The 25,420-nt window shown below is 45.0% G+C and overlaps 1 protein-coding gene across 5 annotated transcripts in view; it reads left to right on the top strand.

Annotated features, from left to right (window-relative positions):
• The first annotated feature begins 2,495 nt into the window (after window positions 1-2,495).
• The window catches only part of CTNNBL1 (catenin beta like 1), an 86,667-nt gene continuing 63,742 nt past the window's right edge, over window positions 2,496-25,420 (top strand). The window contains exons 1-4 of one of the 5 annotated variants that reach the window (XM_039498369.1): window positions 2,496-2,706; window positions 17,201-17,389; window positions 19,663-19,769; window positions 22,832-22,971. In XM_039498369.1, the coding sequence (XP_039354303.1) occupies window positions 2,677-2,706; window positions 17,201-17,389; window positions 19,663-19,769; window positions 22,832-22,971 (466 nt within the window). In that variant the 5' untranslated portion in view covers window positions 2,496-2,676. Of the gene's footprint in view, window positions 2,707-2,988; window positions 3,260-17,200; window positions 17,390-19,662; window positions 19,770-22,831; window positions 22,972-25,420 lie in introns of those variants that run through there. The other 4 variants (XM_039498365.1, XM_039498364.1, XM_039498368.1 and 1 more) reach the window with 4 other exon arrangements.

Raw genomic sequence — 25,420 nt, 5'->3', positions numbered from 1 at the left:
TTACCTCAAAGCTGATTTTTAAAGAACAGCTAAAATAGATTTGATAAGATTTTGGACAGTTTGGCTCTCTGTTTTCATCATTCCTTTTTTTAAAAGTCAACAAATGCTGCTAGTCATTGCTTCATATTCAGCTGAAAAGCAAAACTGACTGACTGTCATGTCCTCGGTAACCAGTGGGATTTGATACATCTCCTCCATGCAGATGTTGATCTGTTTTCTGCACTAGGATGGTAGCTCTGCTGCAGACTTGCTGGGTACCCTCAGGCAAGTCTGTGAAGCCCTGATTGTCGCCAGAGCTACTTCTCCACAGTCCTTTTTGAATTCAGGTGGGGTGGGGGATGCGCAGCACTTCTGACAATCAGGGGTGCCGGATTCACAAAAGGATTTAGATGCCTAAATCCAACATTGGACACCACTGATACTCACAAAACCACTGCTTGGCTGCCACCCAACTCCACTGCTGAGCCCTTGCAAAGTCACCTAAGTCCTGAGGTCACTGAGATGCTCAGCACCCTAGCTCAGGCCTAAACCCTGGCCGGATTCTCACGCTGGGCATTCCTCCCCCTATCTTGTCTGATCTGATAGCGTTGCTCAGAGTACGCCTAACCTGTGCAAAAGGCAGCTGGGGGTAAGCCAGGTGGGACATTCTCTTGGGAGGCGGGAGTTCAATTCCTGCTCTAACGGAGGCAGGCTGAGGAATCAAACCTGGTTCTTCCCCATCCCAGGGAGTGTCCTGACCACCAGACTACTGGCGTAGGCCTTACGCAATCTGTCCTGCTGAAGTGTTGGATAAATAGCTAAATATTCATTGGAGCTGGGACTCGAGCCCGAGTCTCCCCTGTGAATACCCAGATCACTGAGCTATAGAGTGTCCATCTCTCACCCCACCCCTTTCTCTCTCAATGAATGTTTAATTCTTTACACAAAATGGACCAGATTCAACAGGCAATCTTGTGGGAGACCCAATGGCCTGGTGGCCAGGGCACTCCCCTGGGCTGTAAGGGTGTGTCTACGCTGGATTAAAAACCTGTGGCTGGCCCATGCCAGCTGACTAAGGTTAAGGGGCTGTTTGATGTAGTGTACGTGTGCAGGCTTGTGTTCAAGCGGGGGCTCTAGCCAGGATGCTGCGAGATGGGAGGGCCCCAGCGCTCAGGCTGGAGCCCAGGCCAGAAGGTCTACACCACAGTTAAACAGCCCCTTAGCCTGAGCCCTGTGAATGCCAGTCAGCTGGCATGGGCCATCCAGGGGTGTCTGATTGCAGCGAAAACATACCGTAAGAGACCCGAGTTCAAATCTCCACCAAGTCAGGCAGACCAGGTGTCCCAGATTCCTTGGAGAGTTCCCTGACCATTGGCTATTGGTTCCCTGCCCAGGAATGGGCTGACTCCAGGAAAGGGTTTGTGGCTGGGAACATGGGCCCTAGGCCTGGCGCTTGGCCCTGCATTTCACCCCGGCTGGCTTTGGCAGCTCCCCATTCAGCTTGCTGGTTTCCATGAATCCGTTTCTGAGGTGTCCACCTCTTCCCCCGCCTAGCGGGAGGAGCCTGGGTGCCTACCTCAGGGCTGTGAGTGCCACAGGGCTGCCGGGCGCCTGGCAGCGAGCCGCTGCAGCACCGAAATCCCTGTGAGAATCTAGTCCCAGGCCCCGCCCTGGCTCTGCCCCCTCTGTCTAACAGGGAGACGCGCCGCCTGTGCTCGGGCAAGCGGGGACCAGGCGGAAGCTGAGTCAGAAATGGCTCAGGGGCCAGGCCCCATTAATTATTAGCACACGTTGTGGGGAGGGGTGCAAAGAGCTAGTTCGTGGGCACCCCCCAGACAGCGCAGCCCCCAGCAGGGCAAAGCAGGACACTGCTAACACAGCCCTGCCCTGCCCTGCCCTGCCCAGCATGGCCCCGCCCCAGTGCCCCGCCTGCCCACTCCGCCCAGCATGGCCCCACTGCAGTGCCCCACCTGCCCAGCACGGCCCTACCTGCCCCCTCCGCCCAGCACGGCCCCGCCCCAGTGCCCCGCCTGCCCAGCACGGCCCCACCTGCCCCCTCTGCCCAGCACGGCCCTGCCCCAGTGCCCCGCCTGCCCAGCACGGCCCCACCTGCCCCCTCCGCCCAGCACAGCCCCGCCCCAGGGCCCCGCCTGCCCACCACGGCCCCACCCCAGTGCCCCACTCGCCCAGCACGGCCCCGCCCCAGTGCCCCACCTGCCCAGCACGGCCCCACCTGCCCCCCACCTGCCCAGCACGGCCCCGCCCCAGTGCCCCACCTGCCCCTCTGCCCAGCATGGCCCCGCCCCACTGCCACACCTGCCCCTCAGCCCCGCCCCTCTGCCCAGCACGGCCCCGCCCTCAGCCCCGCCCCCTCTGCCCAGCACGGCCCCGCCCAGCACGGCCACGCCCCTCAGTCCCGCCCCACTTGCCCAGCATGGCCACGCCCCTCGACCGCGCGCCGATCCCGCCCCCCCACGCGCCTCCGAGCGTCCGGAAGTATTGCGTTTGAGGGCACGTGACTCGCGCTCCAGCGGGATTCACAGCAGTGTGGCGCCCCCCCTCCGTCGCGCTTTGCGGCAGCGCGGCTCCTGCTTGCCCCGAGGGGGAGCCGCTTTTTTTTTGAGCCGCGCTTTACGGCAGTGTGTTGTCCATCCCTCGGGTTTTGCGACAGTTGGAGGGTGCCGCTGCGCGGGGGTCATGGACGTGGGTGAGCTGCTCAGCTACCAGGTGAGGGGCGGCCGGGGCCGGGGCCGGCTCCTTCCCCCTCCTGGGGGGCCCTGCCCCCCAGTGCCGGAGCCTGTGCGGGGGGAGGGGCTCCGCCTGCAGCCTGCTCGGGGCGGGGGCCTGGCAGGGCCCGTGCTGGGGGGCCGGGGGGGTGAAAGTGGGACTGCTCCAGCAGCTGGACAACGCGAGTTCCCCCCCCCGGCCCCGGTTCTCCCCTTGTGCCGTGGGGGTCGCGGGGGCCGGCAGGAGACTCCCGTGCAGTGACACCGGCTCGGGGTTAGCCGGGCGCCTCGTGGTGCCAGCACGTGGGCCGCGGCCTCGCCAAGCGTGAGAACCGCCGGCCTACAGGAGCGGGCAGCTCTCACGCCTGTGTAACTGCCGTGGGTTTGGGGCCACCCCGGCCGGCACCGGCTCAACAGGCCGGCTGCCGCGTGCCTGCGACTTTGGCCGAACCCTGACCCAATGAAGAGCTGTCAAGTGCCACTGTTGGAAATGAACGGAGGGGTTTGGTGATGAAGGTTTATCGTAGAACGTGCGAGGGTGACGTGTGCTTTTGGTTTGTTCCCCAAGCAAAATTATCTTTGTTTTCAGCAGAAAGCAATGTAAAAATCTTTGCCGCCAATTTCTCTTAAATTGTGACTTAAATTGGAGGGTCAATAGTCAGTCCTTAAGAGACATTCCCATTGGTGGTGGCAAACTAGTGACGTTCTTGGATCCACAAATTGACCTCCCCCCCATATATAGAGTTTGTAATGTCTTGGGATGAAAGGAGACCATGGGACCTATGGAGATCTTTCCACCTGTCTGTCATTGTCATATGTCCTGCATGCCTTTCTATTACTGTCTAATGTTTATTTGTCTGTCCCCATAGGGCAGTGTCTGTGCCTTTGGGCTGTTCCACACATTAACTGACTGTTAGGTCACTTTAGGCAGAAAACTTACAAGATCAATGTCAATGTCTTCATACTTTTTTGAAATTGTTTTTAATCACAATCTATCTAAAAAATTTTTCTGTAGTGTTTCTCCTCAAATATTGTAGCAGGAAAGTGAAACTGACAAGTCTATTTTTGTTGTTGCAGCTGAATGAAATGCAAAAAGTAAATGTCAACATTAATGGTGAAAAGAACGTTAGATTTCTAAAACGATGTGGTGCAGTTTGTGACACAGGAGATACTTGTTTTTTAAAAGACTTAATCTGATAATTCTCTTGACTATTCTTAGTAATAAAATTTCCCTCATTGGGGGGAGGGATAGCTCAGTGGTTTGAGCCTTGGCCTACTAAACCCAGGGTTGTGAGTTCAATCCTTGAGGGGGCCACTTAGGGATCTGGGGCAAAATCAGTCCTTGGTCCTGCTAGTGAAGGCAGGGGGCGGGACTCAATGACCTTTCAAGGTCCCTTCCAGTTCTAGGAGATCTGTTGCACAAGTCACTTTTGAGTGTATTTTATCCAGATCCTTTTAAATCCAGTTTCCCTCCTCTTGAATAGTGTGTATTATTTCATGAAGTTTGTTCTCTTGTTGGCCTACAGCCATGAGAGCCTTATCAGAGAATGTTTGAACTTTTTCTAGTCAGATGTAGCAAACCACTTATTTCCCCTGACTGCAGTGAGCCTGGAATACTGTCCTGTGGGCAACTGAATGAGACCTTGTATGGTGATTTATAACGTTGGGATCCCTCTTATGCTACTAAGGACTTGGAGATTCATTCTTGAGCAAACTAGTTCTTTGCCTTATAGTTCAGTACAGTATGAAACCAAAAGACACTTTAATGTATTAGCCAGCATATATGTAAGTATAAAACTCCAATTTAAAAGATGTTCAGGTAGATTATTTCTGCAGTCCTTAGAACTGTCTGGAAGTGGGATTTGTTATAACCTTGGGATATCTCCCTCTAGGGGAGAGAGCACTTGTGAATATGCTCTGTTTACTTGCCTGTGACACAGGCAGCCCATTAGTTAGGAGAAAGAACAAGAGTACTTGTGGCACCTTAGAGACTAACAAATGTATTTGAGCATAAGCTTTTGTGGGCTAAAACCCACTTCATCGGATGCATAGAATGGAACACACAGAAGATATTTATACATACAGAGAACATGAAAAGGTGGGAGTAGCCATGCCAACGGTAAGAGGCCAATCAATTGAGATGAGCTATCATCAGCCAGAGAGAGAGAAAAAACCTTTTGAAGTGAGAATCGAGATGACCCATAGAAGGTGTGAGGATATTTTAACATGGGGAAATAGATTCAATTAGATTATCACTTCAAAGGTTTTTTTCTCTCTCTGGCTGATGATAGCTGTCTCAATTGATTGGCCTCTTACCGTTGGCATGGCTACTCCCACCTTTTCATGTTCTCTGTATGTATAAGTATCTTCTTTCTGTCTGTTCCATTCTATGCATCCGATGAAGTGGGTTGTAGCCCATGAAAGCTTATGCTCAAATACATTTGTTAGTCTCTAAGGTGCCACAAGTACTCCTGTTCTTTTTGCGGATACAGACTAACATGGCTGCTACTCTGAAACCTGCCATTAATTAGGGTGTGTTTAAATTTCTGAAGTACCATTACTTTGAGGTGGAGAGGAAAAACTTCCATTGACTTTAGGTAGTTTCTGTGTTTTCTTTTCCACATGAGTGAGTTATTCTGGAAGGAGGTGGAAGGGATCCTGCCTGTGCTAATTCCTCCTCTGTGCCTTCAGCTCACTGGCATCCAAACTGCAGAGTGCTGCTTACCTTCTCGCATAGTCAACAAAATGCGACCTTGTCCTATGACAGCTCCATGGGGGTCCGGTTTCTTCAGATCAAGTTCAGCACATCTTTTCTTTCTAAAACTCTTTGTGGACTTGCTCTTCTTGTGTCTCCGATCTTCCCCTTCCTATCCATCCAGCCATCTGTCTGCTGACTGTCAGTACTAATCTTGCTGCTGTTGATATGAGATCCTTTCCCTCTATTGCTCTTGTATCTCTCCATTTTACCAACTTTCCATCCAATTTCCAATCCCAAGTGAAAACATTCATTTTTCACTGGTTTCTACTTTCTCATTTTTCTCAGGCTCTGTTATTTATTTCTAAGTATTTTGTGGCACAATTTGTTTGTATGTAAGATGTTATAAAATACAAAGTTGCATTGTAGTTCATTCAGTTCGCTTGTTTCAGTAGCTCTTCTGGAAAGGACGATTTATTCCTCACGTTTTTCTTGTTTCAAAATGAAAGATAAGTCCCTGTTTGATTCTATTCCACTCTGATAGGGAGGGCTTGCTCACATCTACTTGAAATATTTGATATCATCTCTGATTTCTCTAAACCTTTTGAATTCCTATTTCCCAGGGAAATGATCTTTCTACTACAGGGCTATGGATAATTTTTGAAGGATTGTTGGGAGGCAGGGTATGAAGAAATCCTCTCTTCCTCTCAGTTCTCATGGGTTTGGCTGCTGGCCTTGCCAGCAACCTATTCTCTACTTGTGGATACTTTTTAAAAAAAAATGAAAAATTATTATATCCTGCAGCTTTCAATCAAACCTGGGTTGGGGGTTAAGGGAGGGATGCTTCCATTATTGGACTGGTAGCCGAAACATAGAATTCTTTGAGGGGGTCAACAAGCATGTGGACAAGAGGGATCCAGTGGATATCTTGTATTTAGATTTTCAGAAAGTCTTTGACAAGGTCCCTCACCAAAGGCTCTTAAGCAAAGTAAGCTGCCATGGGGATAAGAGGGAAGGTCCTCTCATGGATCAGCAACTGGTTAAAAGATAGGAAACAAAGGGTAGGAATAAATGGTCAGTTCTCAGAAAGGAGAGTGGTGTACTGGGCCCAGTCCTATTCAACAGATTCATAAATGATCTGGAAAAAGGGTAAACAGTGAGGTGGCAAAATTTGCAGATGATACAAAACTACTCAAGATAGTTAAGTTCCAGGCAGACTGCAAAGAGCTACAAAAGGATCTCTCAAAACTGGGTGACTGGGCAACAAAATGGCAGATGAAATTTAGTGTTGATAAAATGCAAAGTAATGCACATTGGAAAACATAATTCCAACTATATGTATAAAACGATGGGGTCTAAATTAGCTGACACCACTCAAGAAAGAGATCTTGGAGTCATTGTGGGTAGTTCTCTGTAAACATCCACTCAATGTACCGCGGCAGTCAAAAAAGTGAACAGAATGTTGGGAATCATTAAGAAAGGGATAGACAATAAGACAGACAATAACATATTGCCTCTATATAAATCCATGGTACAACCACATCTTGAATACTGCGTGCAGTTGTGGTCTCAAAAGAGATATATTGGACTTGGAAAAGATTCAGAAAAGGGCAACAAAAATGATTAGGGGTATGGAATGGCTGCCATATGAGGAGAGATTAATAAGCCTAGGACTTTTCAGCTTGGAAAAGAGACGACTAAGGGGGGATATGATAGAGGTCTATAAAATCATGATTGATGTGTAGAAAGCAAATAAGGAAGTGTTATTTACTCTTTCTCATATCACAAGAACTAGAGGTCACCAAATGACATGAACAGGCAGCAGGTTTAAAAGAAAAAAAAGGGAAGTATTTTTTTTTCACATAACCCTCAGTCAACCTGTGGAACTTCTTGCCAGAGGATGTTGTGAAGGCCAAGACTATAACAGAGTTCAAAAAAGAACTAGAAAAAATCATGGAGGACAGGTCCATCAATGGCAGTTGTCCAGGATGGACAGGGATGATGTTCCTAGCCTCTGTTTGCCAGAAGCTGGGAATGGGCGACAAGAAATGTATCACTTGATTCCCTGTTCTGTTCCTTCCCTCTGGGGCACCTGGCATTGGCCACTGTTGGAAGACACGATGCTGGGCTAGATGGACCTTTGGTCTGACCCGGTTTGGCCATTCTTAAGTTTTTAGTAGGATAAACCATCTTGATCATGTTGGATAATCCCTGCTCCAGAGGTGCCTCCTAGCACATGATTATTGAGGGTATCTGCACTTTTTCTCTACCAGACAAAAAGCCACATAATTAAAATCCTGTTCTATTGTGGCCTTTCTGCAAAGTCCCTTGGTCTTCTCTGCTTTCCCCATCACAAACCGTAATTGCTTTCCTTATATTGTTTCAGATTTCTCCTCTCTGAACAGTTAATGTGTCCCTACTTAATCAAGAAGCTGTGCTCCCTCAGTGCCAAATTTGGCATGGAAGATTTCAGACACTATGCCTCCAATTCTTCACCAAGTGCTGGTCAAAATGGAAAAAGAAATTTCTTGCAGCAGAGAATACAATTAAACTGACTCCAGCACCTGGCTGTTTATACAGAGCTCAGGAATCCATAAACTTTATGTGCTTTTGCAAAACAGTTGCAGATGGTCTAAACCGATGATTAAATATTGCTGCTGTTTTGCCCAGAAATGCTGTGCCCATACCCTCTGTGTCTGGTTTCCAATTACAGTGGTAATTAAGGGGGCAGAGCCAACTCCAGTTATTTCCAGACATCTCTTTCAGTTGTCTCTGGAGGGGAGAAGGGGAGATGTCTTTAATCCTGCTCAGATGTGGATTTCACTGCTGTATGTAGAAATTACAAACTGCATTGGTTTTAGATGGACGGCATTTGTGAAATTAAAGGAAGTAGTGAAAGTAGAAATCAATGTAAAGCTTGGCTGCACTGGCTGGGGTTATGTTCTTAAACTATAGCTCTTGTTAAATTTGCTAAGCTTGGCTCACAGTGGGATCTGTCTCAATTAGTGCAGGTGCATGATGGTGTACAGATAACTTACCATACATTTGCTGGGTAATGAATGCAGGTGAAACTGAAGACAATTAGTGCAGCTTGAGAAGCAGTGGACTTGGTGAATATTTACAACCTTATTAACCCAGTGCATCTCCTGCAACTGATAAGCTGTTCCCAGTAACTTCAACTGTGGTCATTCTCTCTGCTTAAAGTAGTAGTCCGTAGCCAGGGCCGGCACAAGCTCGGCAAGCAGGTGCTTGGGGCAGCACGTCGGGCTCTTCAGCGGCAATTCGGCGGCAGGTCCCTTGGTCCATCTCGGAGGGAAGGACCTGCCACCGAAGAAGAAAGCGGCGGTGGAGCTGCCGCCGATCACAATCGTGGCTTTTTTTTTTCTTTTTTTCCACCACTTGGGGCGGCAAAAACCCTGGAGCCGGCCCTGTCCATAGCACCAGCCATCGTATGCTGTTTGGAATGCTTGCAAGGTTCATCGTTGCCCAGTTCATCAGGAATGAATGCCCTGAAGCTAAGATAATGAACTTGAAACATGACCCTGAACTCTGCCTTTCCATGTGCAGTCTCCCTCCCCTCCTGTAGACTGGGAAACTTGTAAAAGGCCCGGGAGAAACAAACCAGAGCAAAATAATACAAAACTGAAATAAGTATCACTTGCTTGCCTATGTGAAGTGAGTTACTGGTTCTCATATGCATGTCTAACGATTGTATCTATAAAAAAAACAGGAGTACTTGTGGCACCTTAAAGACTAACAAATTTATTTCAGCATGACCTTTCGTGAGCTACAGCTCACTTCTTCGGATGCATAGAATGGAACACACAGACAGGGGATATTTATACATACAGAGAACATGAAAAGGTGGAAGGATGCATACCAACAGGCAGAGTCTAATCAATTGAGATGAGCTATCGTTAGCAGGAGGGAAAAAACTTTTTGAAGTGATAATTAAGATGGCCCATAGAAGGTGTGAGGAGAACTTAACATAGGGAAACAGATTCAATTGATGTAATGACCCAACCATTCCCAGTCTTTGTTTAACCCACAGTTAATTGTATCTAATTTGCATATTAATTCAAGTTCAGCAGTTTCTCTTTGGAGTCTGTTTTTGAAGTTTTTTTGTTGCAAAATTGCCACCTTCAAGTCTGTCACTGAGTGGTTAGAGAGGTTGAAGTGTCTCCCACTGGTTTTTGAATGTTATGATTCCTGATGTCAGATTTGTGTCCATTTATTCTTTCGCGTAGAGACTGTCCGGTTTGGCCAATGTACATGGCAGAGGGGCATTGCTGGCACATGATGGCATATATCACGTGATATATATAGATTGTATCTATGTCTCACAAAAACCACTGTAACAGGCTTCCATTTTGCAGTCTCAAGGTATAGCTATACTGCAGTTAAAAATCCATGCGTGGCCCGTGCAAGCTAAATCAGGCTCAGGCTAAGGGGCTGTTTAATTGTGGTGTAGACATGTGGGCTAGGGCTGCAGCCCAATCTCTGGGACCTTCCCACCTTGTAGGGTCCCAGAGCCTGGGCTCCAGTCTGAGCCCAAATGTCTACACCGCAATTGAATATCCCCTTAGCCTGAGTCAGCTGGCATTGGCCAGCCATGGGTGTCTAATTGCAATAGACCTACCCTCAGAAGAGAGGCCAAGGATTGAACTGACCACTGGCTTTTGGTCTTATGCTGAATGACCCAACTTTTGATGAGAGAGTCAGCAGGAGTTTCAGAATAGCATATTTGAATTTAGTTATTTTGGGACACAGTTCAGATCTCATATTGCGAGAGGTGATTCTTTGGGAACTTTCAGGTTGCTCTGCTGAGCACAAAGGGGGGTGTTCTCCTTTCAGTCTTTGATACCATGCAAGATAGAAAAGTATTGGTAATTGTGCAGCTGACTATATGGATGGGTCTTAGCAATGCTAGAAGTTCCTTTAAACCTATTCTTGCCAGTGCATGTTCTGCCACTGTCTGTGCACATGTGCCTTGGTTATTAACTTGATCTTGATGGTAGAGATGGGTTTCTTATGGCAAGGCTGTGGTGTCTGTTAAAGGCTAGCCTTCTAGTTTTGGCAGCTGTTTGTGGTATAGTCTTTCAGTAACTGGCATATCTTCATTCATCTCTGAATCACTCCCCAGCATGAAACAAAGGCAGACAACTGCAGGACTTATCGGATGTGGTATGATCAATTTTTATCCCCTTTCCATGCAAATATTTACCAGGGGTCATCACCTTAATTTTTTTCCTGCTCTTACTGGTCAGTGTCAATCTGCGGGGGATGGGGGGGGGAAATCTTCAGATTTTTATGACTTCACAACTTTTTCCTTTTTGTGCCCCTTAAGCAGTAGCAAGCTGCCTTTTATGACTTTTGCACCCAGTGCAGGAAAGGGGAGAGGAAAGGAGTTAAAGGAGAATTAAGACTTAAACTGCATCCATGTGGCTGAAGTGCACAGGTTCCCTTCCCTATGTATTTGCTGGCTTGTGTGACTCGCAGCTCTGGGGAAGTATTTGTGAATTTTTCTTATACTTGGTTGTTTAGGTTTTTTTTTTTAAATATTTAGATTTCACATTACCTAAAATTGCTCATCTCTTTTGAGTTGTGGCAATGAGAAGTGAGATTGAGAGTGGCTGGTTTAACACAGGGGTTACAAACAGGATTAAGAAGTTCTTGGAAAGAGATGGCTGGAGTTTTGGGACTCGTTTTCAGAAGTCATTCTAAATTGACAACTAATTGATAGTTTTTCTTGATGGCTCTTTCGAGCTGGTTGCAAGTGGCTGAGTTTTGCTCACAAAGGGAGCTCTATCCCTTAAGAAGATTCCTTTCAGATGTCTTTAATAAGTGATTTCTGAGCTCCATAGTAACAAAGTTACTGTGCCTCTGCATCATCTCTGTATTATTAAAATAAGTAAGTTAGCCTGGTTTCTTTAAATCTTCCTGATTCGTTGAGGAAGCAGTCAGGGCTCAAAATGTGTTCCCAGATTTCTGTGGGACACACCATTTTGTTAGTGATGGATAATTCCCTGCTCCAGGGGAAGGTAAGGCAGGTGCCCCCTAGTATGATTATTCATTGATTTAGGGCACAACTTTTTTGATAGAATCTCAGAGTTGGAAGGGACCTCAGGAGGTCATCTAGTCCAGCCCCCTGCTCAAAGCAGGACCAATCCCCAGGCAGAGTTTTGCCCCTGATCCCTCAGTGGCCCCCTCAAGGGATTGAGCTCACAACCCTGGGTTTAGCAGGCCAATGCTCAAACCACTGAGCTTCACCACCTCAACCCATAGGCAGAGCTCTTTCTCTTTTGATACTGGATCCAAGGACAGACCTTGAGGGTTAATCCAGAAAGAGGTAGGATGTACATTTAAAGCAGATTAACTATTCCTGACTAACTCCATGGGTAGTCGCGCTTGTTCCAGAATAAGAGTATCAGAGGGTTAGCCATGTTAGTCTGGATCTGTAAAAAGCAACAGTGTGTCCTGTGGCACCTTTAAGACTAACAGATGTATTGGAGCATAAGCTTTTGTGGGTGACGAAGTGGGTATTCACCCACAAAAGCTTATGCTCCAGTATGTCTGTTAGTCTTAAAGATGCCACAGGGGACTCTGTTGCTTTTTACAGAATAAGAGTGTCCATACACAAGGTTAATCAGGAACAGCTGTTGTGGAATAACTCCACATGTGAGAACAAAAAATTCCCCTTCCAGGATGCGTTATCTTAAAACTTTACATTTGGTCATTTTTAACTTTCTACTAGTGTAGCTAATTACACCTAAAATAACTATAACTGAGAAAGTCTTTGTTTTTCCCATCAGTTTACTTACTTTTTGCATTTGACAGCATTTTGTGAATATAAATTTCACCCTCCTACCCAGTAGAGTCAGATGGGTCTTCCTGAAGAAGAAAAATGTATTTAGAAAATCTGATTTTAAATTTTAAATACAGAAATCTGTTTTTTAATCTAAAAATCATACATTTGTATCTCTCTAGTTATCTGTAAGTGTAAAGTACAATTTAATTTTATGCAGTGGTGTTGTAGCCTTGTCAGTCCCAGGATATTAGAGAGGCCAGGTGGGTGAGGTAATGTCTTTTATTGGACCAACTTCTGTTGGTGGGAGAGACAAACTTTCAAGCTTATACAGAGTTCTTCTTCAGGTCTGGGAAATGCCCTCAGCGTGCCCCTTGAAATACGTATTAACGTCTTATACTAAACAGTCTGTTCCGCCTTGTATTTAACTGTGACTCTCGGAGTACGTGTCCCCGACCTGAAGAAGAGCTCTGCGTAAGCTCAAAAGCCTGTCTTTCTCACCCACAGAAGTTGGTCCAATTAAAGAAATTACCTCACCTACCTTGTCAACTTAATTTTAGATTGTTAGCTCTCTGGGGCAGGAAATGTCATTTACTGCATGTTTGTACAGTGCCTGGCGCAACAGGGCTTTCGCTTGATTGAAGCCCCAAGGCACTACAGCAATATAAATAGTAAATCATTTCCATATTGTTGCATACTTAAGTTCTCCTGTAGTTCCCTGTGTTAGAAGGTGTTTCTTGAGTAGTTGACATCACAGGGTGGAACTATGAAAATGAGCACAGCTGGAACTGGGCATATGGAAATGTTGTAGGCTCTTCAAAACATACGTTATTTACAGGCTTGCTGGCACCCCCAAGACTCACTACCCTGTGTTGTATAAGACTAGTGTGAAGTGTTCTGCTGCCTCCCACACAATCTGCCATAAGCATTTAAAATGTTTTTAAAAAGCCACATAATTTTGAGAGAAACTTTTCCGATGATGTTGAGTGTGTGCTATGGGGGCAGAGTTAAGGTTGTTTGGGTACCTTAACTCTCTCTATACTTTTAAATGAACAGAAATCCAGACGTTATCTTAACCTTGAATTTATTTGGTTATTCATTATGCTTGTTTGATAAGTGCAATGTTCTTGTAAGGTTTTCTTTCCTTTATTTTGTTATGATCCTTTAAACCTTAACTCCTGCTTAACAAAGTTTGTCTGAGAATTCAATTACATTCTGTTACAAATGTGTTGGTGGCATTAATAATTACACTCCAGGCATTTTCATAATTTATCATAATAACTCTGTTACTGCATATTAGAGAACACCCCCCTCCTCCCAAAAAAAGATAGTATAATTGAGGTTGAAACAGCTTGTAAATGCTGATGATCTAGATTGCATGCTCAGAGGAACTGGAGTTGGTTTCATGGTGCAGTTTTAATTTAGAATTCGTTCTGGTGATGTAGCCTCTTACTATGGTACATTAGTTTGCATCCGACAACCCATTTGCCCTTCATTACAGCTACGGTCTCCTTGCTTTTTAATTTAAAAAATAAGAAGGAGAGAGAAATGAGAACCTGGAGTCTAGGTTGGAAAGTGTCTGGATACACAGGGAACATCCAAGGAAAATGCTGGATTTTTCTTTAACTCTTTATTGGCTTTTGTAGCACTAATTCAGTTCTATGTTTCCAGTGGAAATCATTTTAGAGAAATGTTTGGGATGACTTGAGCCGTTTCTCCTGATAGTTTTTGGGTTTGAGTTGTGGGCGGCAGCAGGCTGGAGTCAGTAGAACATCCTTGTCTCTGGAAATCGCTGTTTGTGGAACAGGAGCATGGTCTGCCTTTCAGGGCAGCAGGGAAGGAATATGTGTTTACCAATACTTTTCCCTGAGAGGGTGTCAGCTGGAAGAACATTTTTAGTTTTGTTTTAGACAAAAGTGTTGCTAATTGGTAGGGGAGAGTTTAAATTACTGGCTGCTGCAAACAATACATCGTTTCAAAGTTGACCTGTGGGGTGTTCTAAGTTGTTAATGTGCCCAGAAGGCATGTAAGGAGCACACGTTTTAGAAATAAATAGCATTTTTCAGTCCAAAGGATCCTGAAGTGTTTTACAGTGTATACATGCATTACTGCACCAGGCGCTGAAATACTGCCATTTCTGCAACGGACCTCAGCAGGTGCTTAAGAGTTTGCAGTAGAACTGCACAAGACAGATGCTACTGTCTTGGGATAAGAAGCGAAGAAGCATACTCTATCCAGTTGAAGCAGGAGGGAAAATGTCGGCAGACAGAATAGAGTTAACCAAATTTGAATGAATCTGGCAAGAGACCAGGGCTTAGGATTCATATTCTTACCAGAAGTGCCAAGCCATTTCTCATGATTATATGCGCACAGGACCTTAATTGTAAGTCTCCTCCTAAAGATGGCATCTTCAACAGCACCGTGCCCCTAACTATGCTGCTTTTATGTCCATTAAAAAACTGTTGCGCCTGCTGTTCCATTTGCACTTTGCATATGGTCAAAACTTCCAGTCTCATTTGCATAATGTGGACAGCCAAGTTTTCAGTTACCTGTCTTTGATTTAATTAAAAAAAGTAGTAGTGAGGGAAAGTAAATATTGGAGCAGCTTATCGGAGAGGTGGTGGACTCACCATTGCTTGGGCTCTTTGGGGTGAAATTAGTTACCTTTCTAAAAGGTATGTTTTAATCCAGCTCCTGGGAGAAATTCTGTGGCCTGTGTGGGCTTGATGGTCATGGAGGTCTCTTCTGGCCTTGGATCCTACGAAGTCCCCTGTTTATCCCTGTCCTTCAGGGCCTTGGGGAGAACAGGATTGCATGCATTGTCCCTTAATGTGCTCCTAACATTTTCAGCTCTACGTTAGGACAGTGACTATACTCAAATCTCATGCTTCATTTCATCCCACTCACCTGCAGGGATCAGGAAGGATCCCCTCACCTATTCCCTCCCCAGATGCACAGTTGGCCAGATGCATTCTGGGGTTTTGTCTTCCTCTGAGGCATCAAAGATTAGCCACAGTTGGAGATGGGATGGCCTCTTTCTTTGATACCAGGCTGGTGTGACTTCTGTATATGTTCAGAGTCAAACTGGTTGCCAGATTTGGGATGGGGAACATCCCCCTCCCTTCCAACTAAATCACATTGGCTGGGATGTTGGTTTGTTTTAGGGTTTTTTTTGCCTTCATCTGCAGCAGTGAGTGTGGTTTGCCTGCTAGGATCCTGGGGGTATCTCAGCTAAACAATTCCCTGTCATTGGGCCTTGGCCATTGGTGGCACCTTGGACTCTCGTGTTCTCTGCCAGTGGACACAATAGTTTAGTCTCCTGTGGACTGAAATGCTTAGGCTAACTGAAGTCATGGGTGTCTGAGTGAAATGGAACAGCCTGTGATATATACAAGAGATCAGACTAGATGATGTGATGGTCCCTTAAACTCTACGGAATCTCTGAAAATAAATGAAATGCTCTTTGGATTTTGCACTGAGACAGTGTCGTAGCTGGTCTGCAGCAGTATACGCATTTTAATCAAAATCACAGCAGGTCTTGCCTTATGAGCCTGAAAGAATTAGTGCCTCCTGCGGGCTACGGTTCCCAACATGCTGCGGAGCTGCAAATTCCCACTTGGAAGCCTGTGCTCTTATGGGACCTGGCAAGAGAGTGACACTTCCACTTTTTCTTCTGCAAAGCTTTTTTTAGTTTTTTAATTTATTTATTTACAATTCTCCATCCTCAAAGTCAGAAAGAGTCCTGATTGCACTGAAACAGTAGCTGCTACCTTTGTGGAAGTGAGCTGTGATTTTGAGATTGTAGATAAAGGAACAGCAAAGGAAAGAGTTGTGGTTTTGATGTCTTAAGAAGGCCAAAGAGGATTTTTCAGAAAAAAGATCTGCTTTGTACAATAGAAAGTTAGGTGGAAAACTGTGGGAGAAAGATAGACTAGTAGGGTTATCGTATCACAAATATCAAGGAACCAAAACCTGAGCAGCTGGCAAAGGAGAGGAATTTTTAGTTATTTTTCTTTAAATTAATACCTAGTTTACATAGACACCTGCTAAACAGTTGGCAGAAAAGATTTTTGTGAAAGGATCAGCTGCTGCCTTTCAATATAGGGCTGAGAGCTCCCATTCCATCTCCCTTTCCCTCCAGCAAAAGGCAGAGGAGACAGGACTTAACCTTCCCATCTCTTAAGGGGGGGGAAGTAGATTTTTTTTTCTCCTTAAAATCCCAACCCAAGAACTTTCAGGCTTTTTCTGTCCAGCCTAAAGAAGAAAAAGTACTATGCCCTTTTTTCCCTCTGTGGGTCCCCTTTAATTTTGCCTAGTGAATGAGAATGGTGGGTGAAAATAACAGGCAGTTGCAATCAAACATACTATGCTCATGTAGTTCCCATGTCCTGCCTCTGCTGAACTGCAGTATACAGGCCTAATACTGCCCTGAGTGTGCAAATGATGAGCCTGATTCTGCATTAATTGGGCATCCAACCCAAGTGGATTTTGGGTACGGAAAATAATTCAGAATTGGGTCTTCACCGAGGTGAGTCAGAAGACGTGGTTGCAGTATTGGAAATTCAGTGAATTCACCTCTAGACCCTGGGGTCATCTGAGAGTTGGCTCACAAGTGATACAAGTTTTTGGTTCCCAAGTGAAAATGTATCCATTTCACAGAACCATTCCCTAGTCAGCTTGGTCACTAAATCCTGCTTGGATTTGAAGTTCCAGGGGTTTTGCATGATAAGGATGTGATGCCCTGATTGATGTTCATGAGCCAACGTAGGGAAGAAGGTTGACACAGCTCTTGCTGGTACTAGTCATCTATTTATAGGATATTAAACATCACTAAAGTAATCTCTATTTCAGTTTTCAAAGTTGGTAAAAGTATTGTAAGCAAATCTAACTAGCTGTGCTTAAAATGAATAACCTTTGTCTCTGGGGCTCTGAGATAAAGGGAGGCAAAAGTTCTTGGCTCACTCACTTCATTTCCTCTTCTTTCTCTTACCTCAGCCCAACAGAGGGACAAAAAGGCCCCGTGATGATGAAGATGAGGATATCAAAGCACGGCGGAAACAAGCCAGTGCCCGGGAGCGCAGTCGCCACCGGGAAGAGGAAGCTGCTGCACTGGAAGAAACTGATGATGAGAAAAAAAAACTTCTTCAGATGGTTGACAAAGAGGGAGAAGAGGAAGAAGAGGAGGTAAATCTCCAGTGTTCGGTGGGGATGAGCTGCCTGAGATGCAGTCGCCTCTGTTCAAAACAGAGCCTTTTCCACCACATAAATCTAATGAGAAAAATATGGGTGCTTTAAGGTTGTCTGGGCCCAGAACTGTCCCCCCTTTAAGGAAGACACTTTCAATACCATAAATCCTATTGATAGTCCTAATTGTACCTACCTATCAGCCTACTCTGCAGTACAAATATTTGGAGGAAAAAGGAGACTGTTTTCTTAACCACTTTAACAATGGGAAATATGAAAATGAATGACACAATCATTTACCTAAGATTTACATTTCACTCTGCTTGGATGATGAAACTAACTGGTCATTTTTAATTCCTGGGGCTCAGAACATCACAAGGCTGTTGTTTCCATTTCTAACCCTTCCGGGAATACACTCATTTTAAAAAAGGGCTTTTGAAATAATGAACAAAAGATCCTAAGAAGGCTTGGAAAAAACTTTCAAAATATAAAATCTCTGTTTTAGGTGTAAACTACTTGAGTCTACTTCTAATATTTGTGACTGGAAATAGCTTCTGGGTTCTTATTAATTTTCTAAATCCATTAGTTTCATAGGTACTCTCAGCCTCATAGCTTCACCCACCCTCCCTCTCTTGCTAGCTCTGCAGCAGCAGCAGCAGCAGCAAACCACCTTCTGTAGGGGGAAGGACTTGGGTCACAGGATTAGGGTAGCAGCTTGGCACAGTTTCAGGGCAACTGCACCTGCTTTCAACAAGGGCACTCACTTAAAGGCTTCTGGCTCCTAGCTGTCACCTCACCTGGGCCTCATTCCCTTTTGATCTGAAATTTTAATGCTGCACAGTTCCCAGTATTGCACTGTGATATCCTTGGCAACCGGCTCCTGCACTGTGCTTTCTCTCTGAAGGCAATGACCGGTGCATTGCTCGCAAGTATAAGTCGTCACACTGCATGTTTAATCTTAAGGTAAAAACATTACTGAGAAACAGGTAAAAACCAATACAAGTTCTTACAGACATGCTAAAAATCTTACCAGAGATTACACCAACTCCATCCTAGGGCTTCTGTAGGTTTTAGTCCTTCCAAACCCACAGCTGGGTTTTCCCCATGGCTACAAGTTCACCTGCCTTAGAACCAGAACAAAGGCTGAGCAGTTCAGTCCTTTCTTTATACAGCTTGGGCTTTTGATCTTGGACTTTTGTAATAGATACTCGGTAGCTTCAAAAGGCGTAACCGAAGTTGGGGAATTTGCATTAACTAGGTATTCCCCTGGAAATCCACTTAACCCTTATTGTCCCAAAAGTCCATACTCCCGGTTCTTATGTCTCCCCACTAGAGAGGTTACATACAATCCCAGCCCGCAGTAATACATAAACTTAATGAAGGTCTTTCAAGGATATTGCAGGATATTGCCGTCTCTGTCACACAGCTATCAAGGGTAAATGATTTCAAGCCTTGGAGACAGAGATCCAGTGTGGGACTGGCCCTTCTGTTACGGGGCAGGGAGAAGATCATTGTATAAATCTAACAAACGGGTTGCTATAAATCCAGGAGATAGACAGCAGGAAGTAACTGTGTCATGTTTGATGAAAAACAAGTGACATTTGCCACAGTGGAATCACGTGGGTTTGTAAAATATCATTGTCCTTTGTGTGCAGCCTTTCTAATGTTCATCTCTGAAATTTCCCTCTACTTTCTGATGTTGAGCTATTGCTACTGCTGCTGTGGTTGATGGTGAGACAGATAATGCGGGATTTCCTTAGTGTTTGAGTTGGAGGGTGAATGGATCAAGCAGAAGCCCTGTTGATTGGCTAGAATCTTGGGAATCATGTAGTGTGCAAGTTCTTGGTCTCTAGCAACAAGAATATCATCCAAGCATTCTGTTTTTCCCATAGCCCAAGGTGCAAGAATTTAAAAATCCCTTTAGAATCTAAGTCCCCTGATTGGTAGCTTAGTTCATGTCAGTGCCATTAAATAGCTTTTTTATTTACTGAGTAGATGCACTTGTTTATGCAGACAGTCTCTGTGGGTCTCATGGAAACATTTTGCTAACTGGACTTGCATAATCTGAAAATGTGGCTCACGCTAGGGCTATGTCAGCCTTCTGCAGTGAGACTTTTGGTGAGCTTCCTTCTCTGATTGCCATTTGCTCCTGGTTATTGTTATATCACAGGTGTATCCAGGACTCGCTCAGTTTGTTGGTTACTCTTGCTTATTGGCAGGCTGGTGTTGCGTCCATCCCTGAAAGCTAAGCAATATTTGTTTTGTTTGGCTAGGATGAGCCTCTGGATGAAAGTTCGGTGAAGAAGATGATTCTCACTTTTGAGAAGAGGTCTTACAAAAACCAAGAGCTGCGGATCAAGTTCCCAGATAATCCAGAAAAGTAAGGTCATGTGCAGTCCCTCTGCCTCACCCACTGTGAGCCTTCCCTCCTTGCTTGAGCCCAAAGTTAATCTCTTCATCAGAGATGCAGGTTCAGTTGTGTGAAAGATCATAGAATCATAGCCAGACTTGCTAGCCTGCTGCAGCCCAGACCCAGGTCTGAACCACGTCCCCTAACAGCTGTAGGCTTAACTGAAACCAGCTGACAGAAGTGTTCCTGTCTTTAACACTCAGATGCCCAACTCCCAACGGGATCCAAATCCCAAATAAATCCGTTTTACCCTGTATAAAGCTTATACACTGATAGAGGGTTATGCACAGCTGTTTGCCCCCCCCAACCCCCCAGGTATTAATACATAGTCTGGGTTAATAAGTAAAAAGTGATATTATTAAATACAGAAAGTAGGATTTAAGTGGTTCCAAGTAATAGCAGACAGAACAACGTGAATTACCAAGCAAAATAAAATAGAACATGCAAGTCTATGCCTAATACAGTAAGAAAACAATTGTCCTGGTTGATGGGAGCCATCAAGATTCCAAACCGCCATTAATGGCCCACCCTTTGCATAATTACGATAGGCCCTCAGAGTTGTATTTCATATTTCTAGTTTCAGATACAAGAATGAAACGTTTACAAATAGGATGATCACACTCAGTAGATTATAAGCTTTGTAATGATACCTTACAAGAGACCTTTTTCATGAAGCATATTCCAGTTACATTATATTTATACTCATTAGCATATTTTCATAAAATTATAGAGTGCAGCATCACAGAAATCAACATTTTTAATTTAAAAATTGGAATTGCTGAGACGCGTGCTGGTAGTGGCTATGCTGTGAAAAAGAGGACAGGTTGAATTTTATTTAAAAATATATTAAATTCCTTGCTGTGTTACTAATAAGATCTTAGATTATTTAAAATGTGCCATTTTAAAATTCTAGTTTGTATTCTATTTTGGGGCAAAGATTTTAAAAAATGGGGCTTAAAGTAAGGTTTGCAAGGTCTTTTTTAGGCACCCCAATAAAGACCTAGTTTTCAAAAGTGCCGAGTGCCCAGCTGGTCCCCTAGGAGCAGATGGTCTTGTTGTCTGTTGCCTGGAAAGTCAGATGGACTTGGGCTAGAATGTCCAGACCGCCATGACCAGAGTTTTACAGAATGCTCTCAGGCAGACTTCTTGTAACACGTACTGTTTCATTTGTTGCTCCCTCCCACTTCTTCACTTTCCTGTCTATACTGATGTCTTGTGCCTCTCAGTATTTTCAGGCTCCCATCCTATAATTCTTCACCCATTTCTACTGTCCCTCTAAAACTTTCTCTTCAAAGCACTTTTTTTCTTTTTGAATTTGGCCTTTCCTTGTTGTCCCCTCTTTTTTCACCGATCTCTCCTCATTGTTAGTACTTTCCCCTCAGTTTCTCCACACTTTCCTTTCCTTTCCATGATTTCTAACCTTGCCAGCCCCAAAGTCTAAAGAGGGCTCAGTTTACCTAATAAATGTAGCTGCTGGGCATTTCAGAAGGTGAAGAGATGACCATGAATTTAAGGGTGTATCCTAAATGGATCCATTTTTCTTCATAATTTTTGATACGCTCAGCACAGCCAAATCATGTAACTGTACTACCAAGTGTGTATGTGAAGGGAATATCCTGCTTCACAACATGGGAACTTTCAAAAGACTCTAAACTGAGCAAAATGAGTGGTTCAAATCTGTTGATAATCTGACTCTTCCTATGAAGTATTTGTTCTCAGAATTGCAGTTGTTTGAACACAGGGAGCTCCCTCCCACAGTTAGTCCAAGGCTCTTGGATTGAAATCTTTGTGTGTCTGTGGCTGCAGTCACTACTCATTAGTTTTTGCTGCTTTTCTCGCAGTCCTGAACTTTGCAGGCCCTGCTGATATGTGCTCTGCCACATTAAGCGGGGAGAGAGTTCTGATAGTGTGAAGCAAAAGAAATATTCTGTGACATGTCAGGCTGAATCCATGTCCCTTTTGCAAGTCTGAGTTCTAGTTTTAACAGGCAGTGTTGGTACTTGGTACTATGTTGTTGCCCTCTAGCTTGACCCTTTCTCCTGACTGGTGAGTCACACGTCTGGGAGTCTAATACCCCAAGACAATCCCTTCTGGAGGTCAGAGCTTGCTTAAAGTGAGAAGAAAAGACTCGGCTCAGCAAGGCCAGTTTACAAAACCCTTATTCTGAATCTGAAGCAAGAGGCGAGAAGTTCAGTGTAAGCAAGTGACATCCCCACCCCTTTCCTCACACCAGTACAGGGATGCTGGGTCTGATTCAAACGTACCCCTTTTCTGGGGATTGCCTTTATTTAACTTAAATTAAAGTAAACTTTCTGCCTGTTTTCTCCTAAGCTGGCTGGAGCTAGGTCTCTGCCCCTGCCCCTATTCTCCCTGTCTCAGACAAACACCCAAGTCCTCTTGTACCCTTACTGGAGCTAATATAACCCACACATGTTAACATTAAGATGAGTCAGCAGAAGAATTCTCTATGCAGGAACTAGCCTGCGCACACAGGGCTTGGCTACACTTGCAGATGCAGAGCTGGTACGCCGTGCTGGACTGGACCAGCTTCCCCGGCGGTGATTTAAAGGGCCTGGGGCTCCCCACAGCGGCCAGAGCCTCTGGCCCCTTAAATCCCCACCGGAGCCCAGCAGCCGGGCTCGGGCTGGGATTGAAAAGGCCCGGTGCTCCTGCCGCTGCGGGGAGCCCCGGGCCCTTTATTTTGCCCCACAGCCCTGGGGCTCCCAGCCGCCTCTGCAATCTTTAAAGACCCCACCTCTTCTGGTTGAGGTCACGCCCCCCCTCAGGACTCCGGCGTACCAGTAAGTCTTTTCAGTTACTTTCACCCCTGGAGCTCCCACACCTCCTGTAGGAAACTCTGGGGGCAAGGAATTGGAAGTACAGTGGCACTGTGATGCCTGGATGAATGAGCCTTGGTTGGTGGGTTGTGTGGCTGCCTTGTTCTCAGTGTTGGGAAGGCCTGTGTTCTACTGTGAGAATAGCTGATGCACTTGTATTCCCACTGACCGATTTTGCCCTGCCTCTGTCCACAGGTTCATGGAGTCTGAGCTGGATTTAAATGACATCATTCAGGAAATGCATGTGGTTGCGACCATGCCTGATCTTTACCACCTGCTGGTGGAGCTGAACGCTGTGCAGTCTCTCCTAGGGCTGCTTGGACACGATAATACAGATATCCTTTCAGTGTTAGAACGCTTCTCCCAGGGGTAAGGCTTTCTGCAGGCACCTCCGCAAGCTCTTGTGCTCCATTTTCTCACAGACTGCTAGATATTTTTTCTCTTCCCTCCCACCGCTTTAAATTTCCATCGTCTTTTGTTCACCTGAAACCCTTCTTTACTCAGCTACTCTCTCTCCTGAACATTTCAGTGTCCTTATTTTCCCCTGCCGAGCTGTTAATGTACATGTCATCTCATTTGAGGAATTAGCCTTAATTTCATTTGTAAAGGTTTTGTTTGGGCACTCATGTAAAGTGGAGGGCTAACCACAGACAAGCATGCAGTGCACTTTCCTTTACAAATGCTGCTGAGGATATGGCACCTGAATGCTAGCATGCATCCATTCATGCTATTTATTCCAGTCCTTGTTCCCCAAAGGTTCTAGCAGGGAACCTCAGTTTTGACCTATGTCTGCTGTGTACCAGTGGTTTGTCTGTCCTGAACAGAAGCACCATGACTGCACTAATCCCTTTTGTTGCCAGGACATCTGACCTTCATCTTAGGAGCAGACTGACACAAGATACTTGGCTTACCAGTGATGTGCATGAGAGGCAAAGACTTCCAAAGTGGTTGTAAAATTCTATTCCCTCTTTAAAAGGGCTAGTTTAACCTAACTTAAAATCATGTAATGGCTTCCCCCTCTTCCATTCCGGAGGGAGGCTGCATGTACTGTGTTTGAACCAGCATTAGTGAACTAATGAGATGGCCTGGTCCAAGGATAGGGCACCGGATTGGGAGATGAGACCGGGGTTTCTTCCAGGGGCTCGCTGTGTGACTGGGCAAGTCACTTGCAATCTCTCCGCCTCCTTTTTCCATTTGTGAAAAATCAGATGATAATGCCTGACACTTTTCTTAGGCCCTTTGAGATTTCCAGGTTAAAAGTGCTGTAAAAATGCTAAATATTTATTATTGTTTGATTTAAGGATGTCATTTTTTCTCTTTTAGCAATTTTTTTCTTTCATTTAAGGCACTATATTTTTTTAAAAAAGTGATACAATCTTTGCAAATAGATATAGTGATGATATTATAAAAACATTTTAAAAATCTCATTACATTGCAGTTTTCGTCAGAGAGCGCTATTTACAGGGTTGACTATTTTAACTTGCATCTAATATAACCTTGGTCTGCTAGAATGCTGATCTCTGCAAAACAGCCAGCACCGCTGCTGTCTTATCTGTGATCTGTAATAGAAATTATTCTCAAGTATAAGGTTGTTAACAATTTACTGTTGTACAGCTGGAAATGCCTACCATGCATAACCAGTTTCATGGACATCATGGTTTAATATTTTATACTTTCACCAGAGACCTCAGGCTTTTTGTGTACAATGTGCACAGCACCGAAAGGTTATCTTGAATTTGTCATTCTCAGGGAAAACATAAACTATGGGGATTTTGACTGGGATCAGAGGGCTGGTTCATGGTGACCTTAAGAGCTGGAGCGTATGGGAACACAGCTTGTTTTGTCCTTTCAGCCATAAAAAGATGTGTCTTGGGATCACTTTTGTTAAGGGCTTGTCAGTATTTGCACTGCTAGCTTCTCCCCCCCCCTTTTTTTTTTAAAGGAGTCAAAACTTGTTTGTCAATTAGTTTGGGGGCAGAAATTTGGCCTGTGAGCTGTAAACCTGGGAGAAAACGTATTTCTTGTTACAGGCTTGTAGAAATCTTTTCAGATGTGTTGGAAGCAGACTGTAGGCTGCAGTAGCACCTCTCTGTATGCTAGGTTATTGCTCAAGCCAAAAATGCAAAAACGATTGAAATAAAGCTCCAAGACATACAGGAAATAGGGCTCTTCATTCAGGTCTCCTGGTGGCTTTACTAAAACTAAACAGGATAAGGTTTTAAAATAGTTTCCCCAAAGGGAACACCAAAGGACAGGTTCTTCACATTTCATTTAGATTAGTGCCTTGGAGGGGCTAATGCAGGGAGGGGATGGAGAGGTGAGGGGATGAATCCCAGGTGATCTGTTTAGGCAGCTGTTCAACTGAGTTTTAGTGCAAAAGATGTGAGTAAAAGATGATGACTAGGCTGTGACTTAAATTAGCAAAAGTCAGGAGAGCCAGCGAAGCCTTTTCCTTTGTCCTGAACTCACCTGCACAACTGGCATCCTTGTTGACAGGCTCAGTAGAGATTCCATGGATGGAAGTGCCATAGAAGCTCCACTATCCTGACCACTAGACAGACTGCAGCACAATCACAGGTAGCCTGGGGGAAAACATCCTGCACGTGCCATGGTGCATTTCTTACGTGGCTAGAGGATTTCAGTTTCTTTAGCACTAGCAATTTGATGTTGTCTTTAGTGGTAAATAACTCCACCAGAGAGGTCCTTTGGGGCCATCTGCCTGTCCCAAGTCAGGGTAAAGGAGGAGGGTTGGGCATGGGGCTAGCAACTCCACCCTGTAAAAAT

The sequence above is a fragment of the Mauremys reevesii genome, linkage group 13 (genome assembly GCF_016161935.1).
Source record: "Mauremys reevesii isolate NIE-2019 linkage group 13, ASM1616193v1, whole genome shotgun sequence".
Classification (NCBI taxonomy): domain Eukaryota; kingdom Metazoa; phylum Chordata; order Testudines; family Geoemydidae; genus Mauremys; species Mauremys reevesii.
Note: the sequence above shows the minus strand (reverse complement) of the source record. Positions and strands in the feature narration are given on the sequence as shown.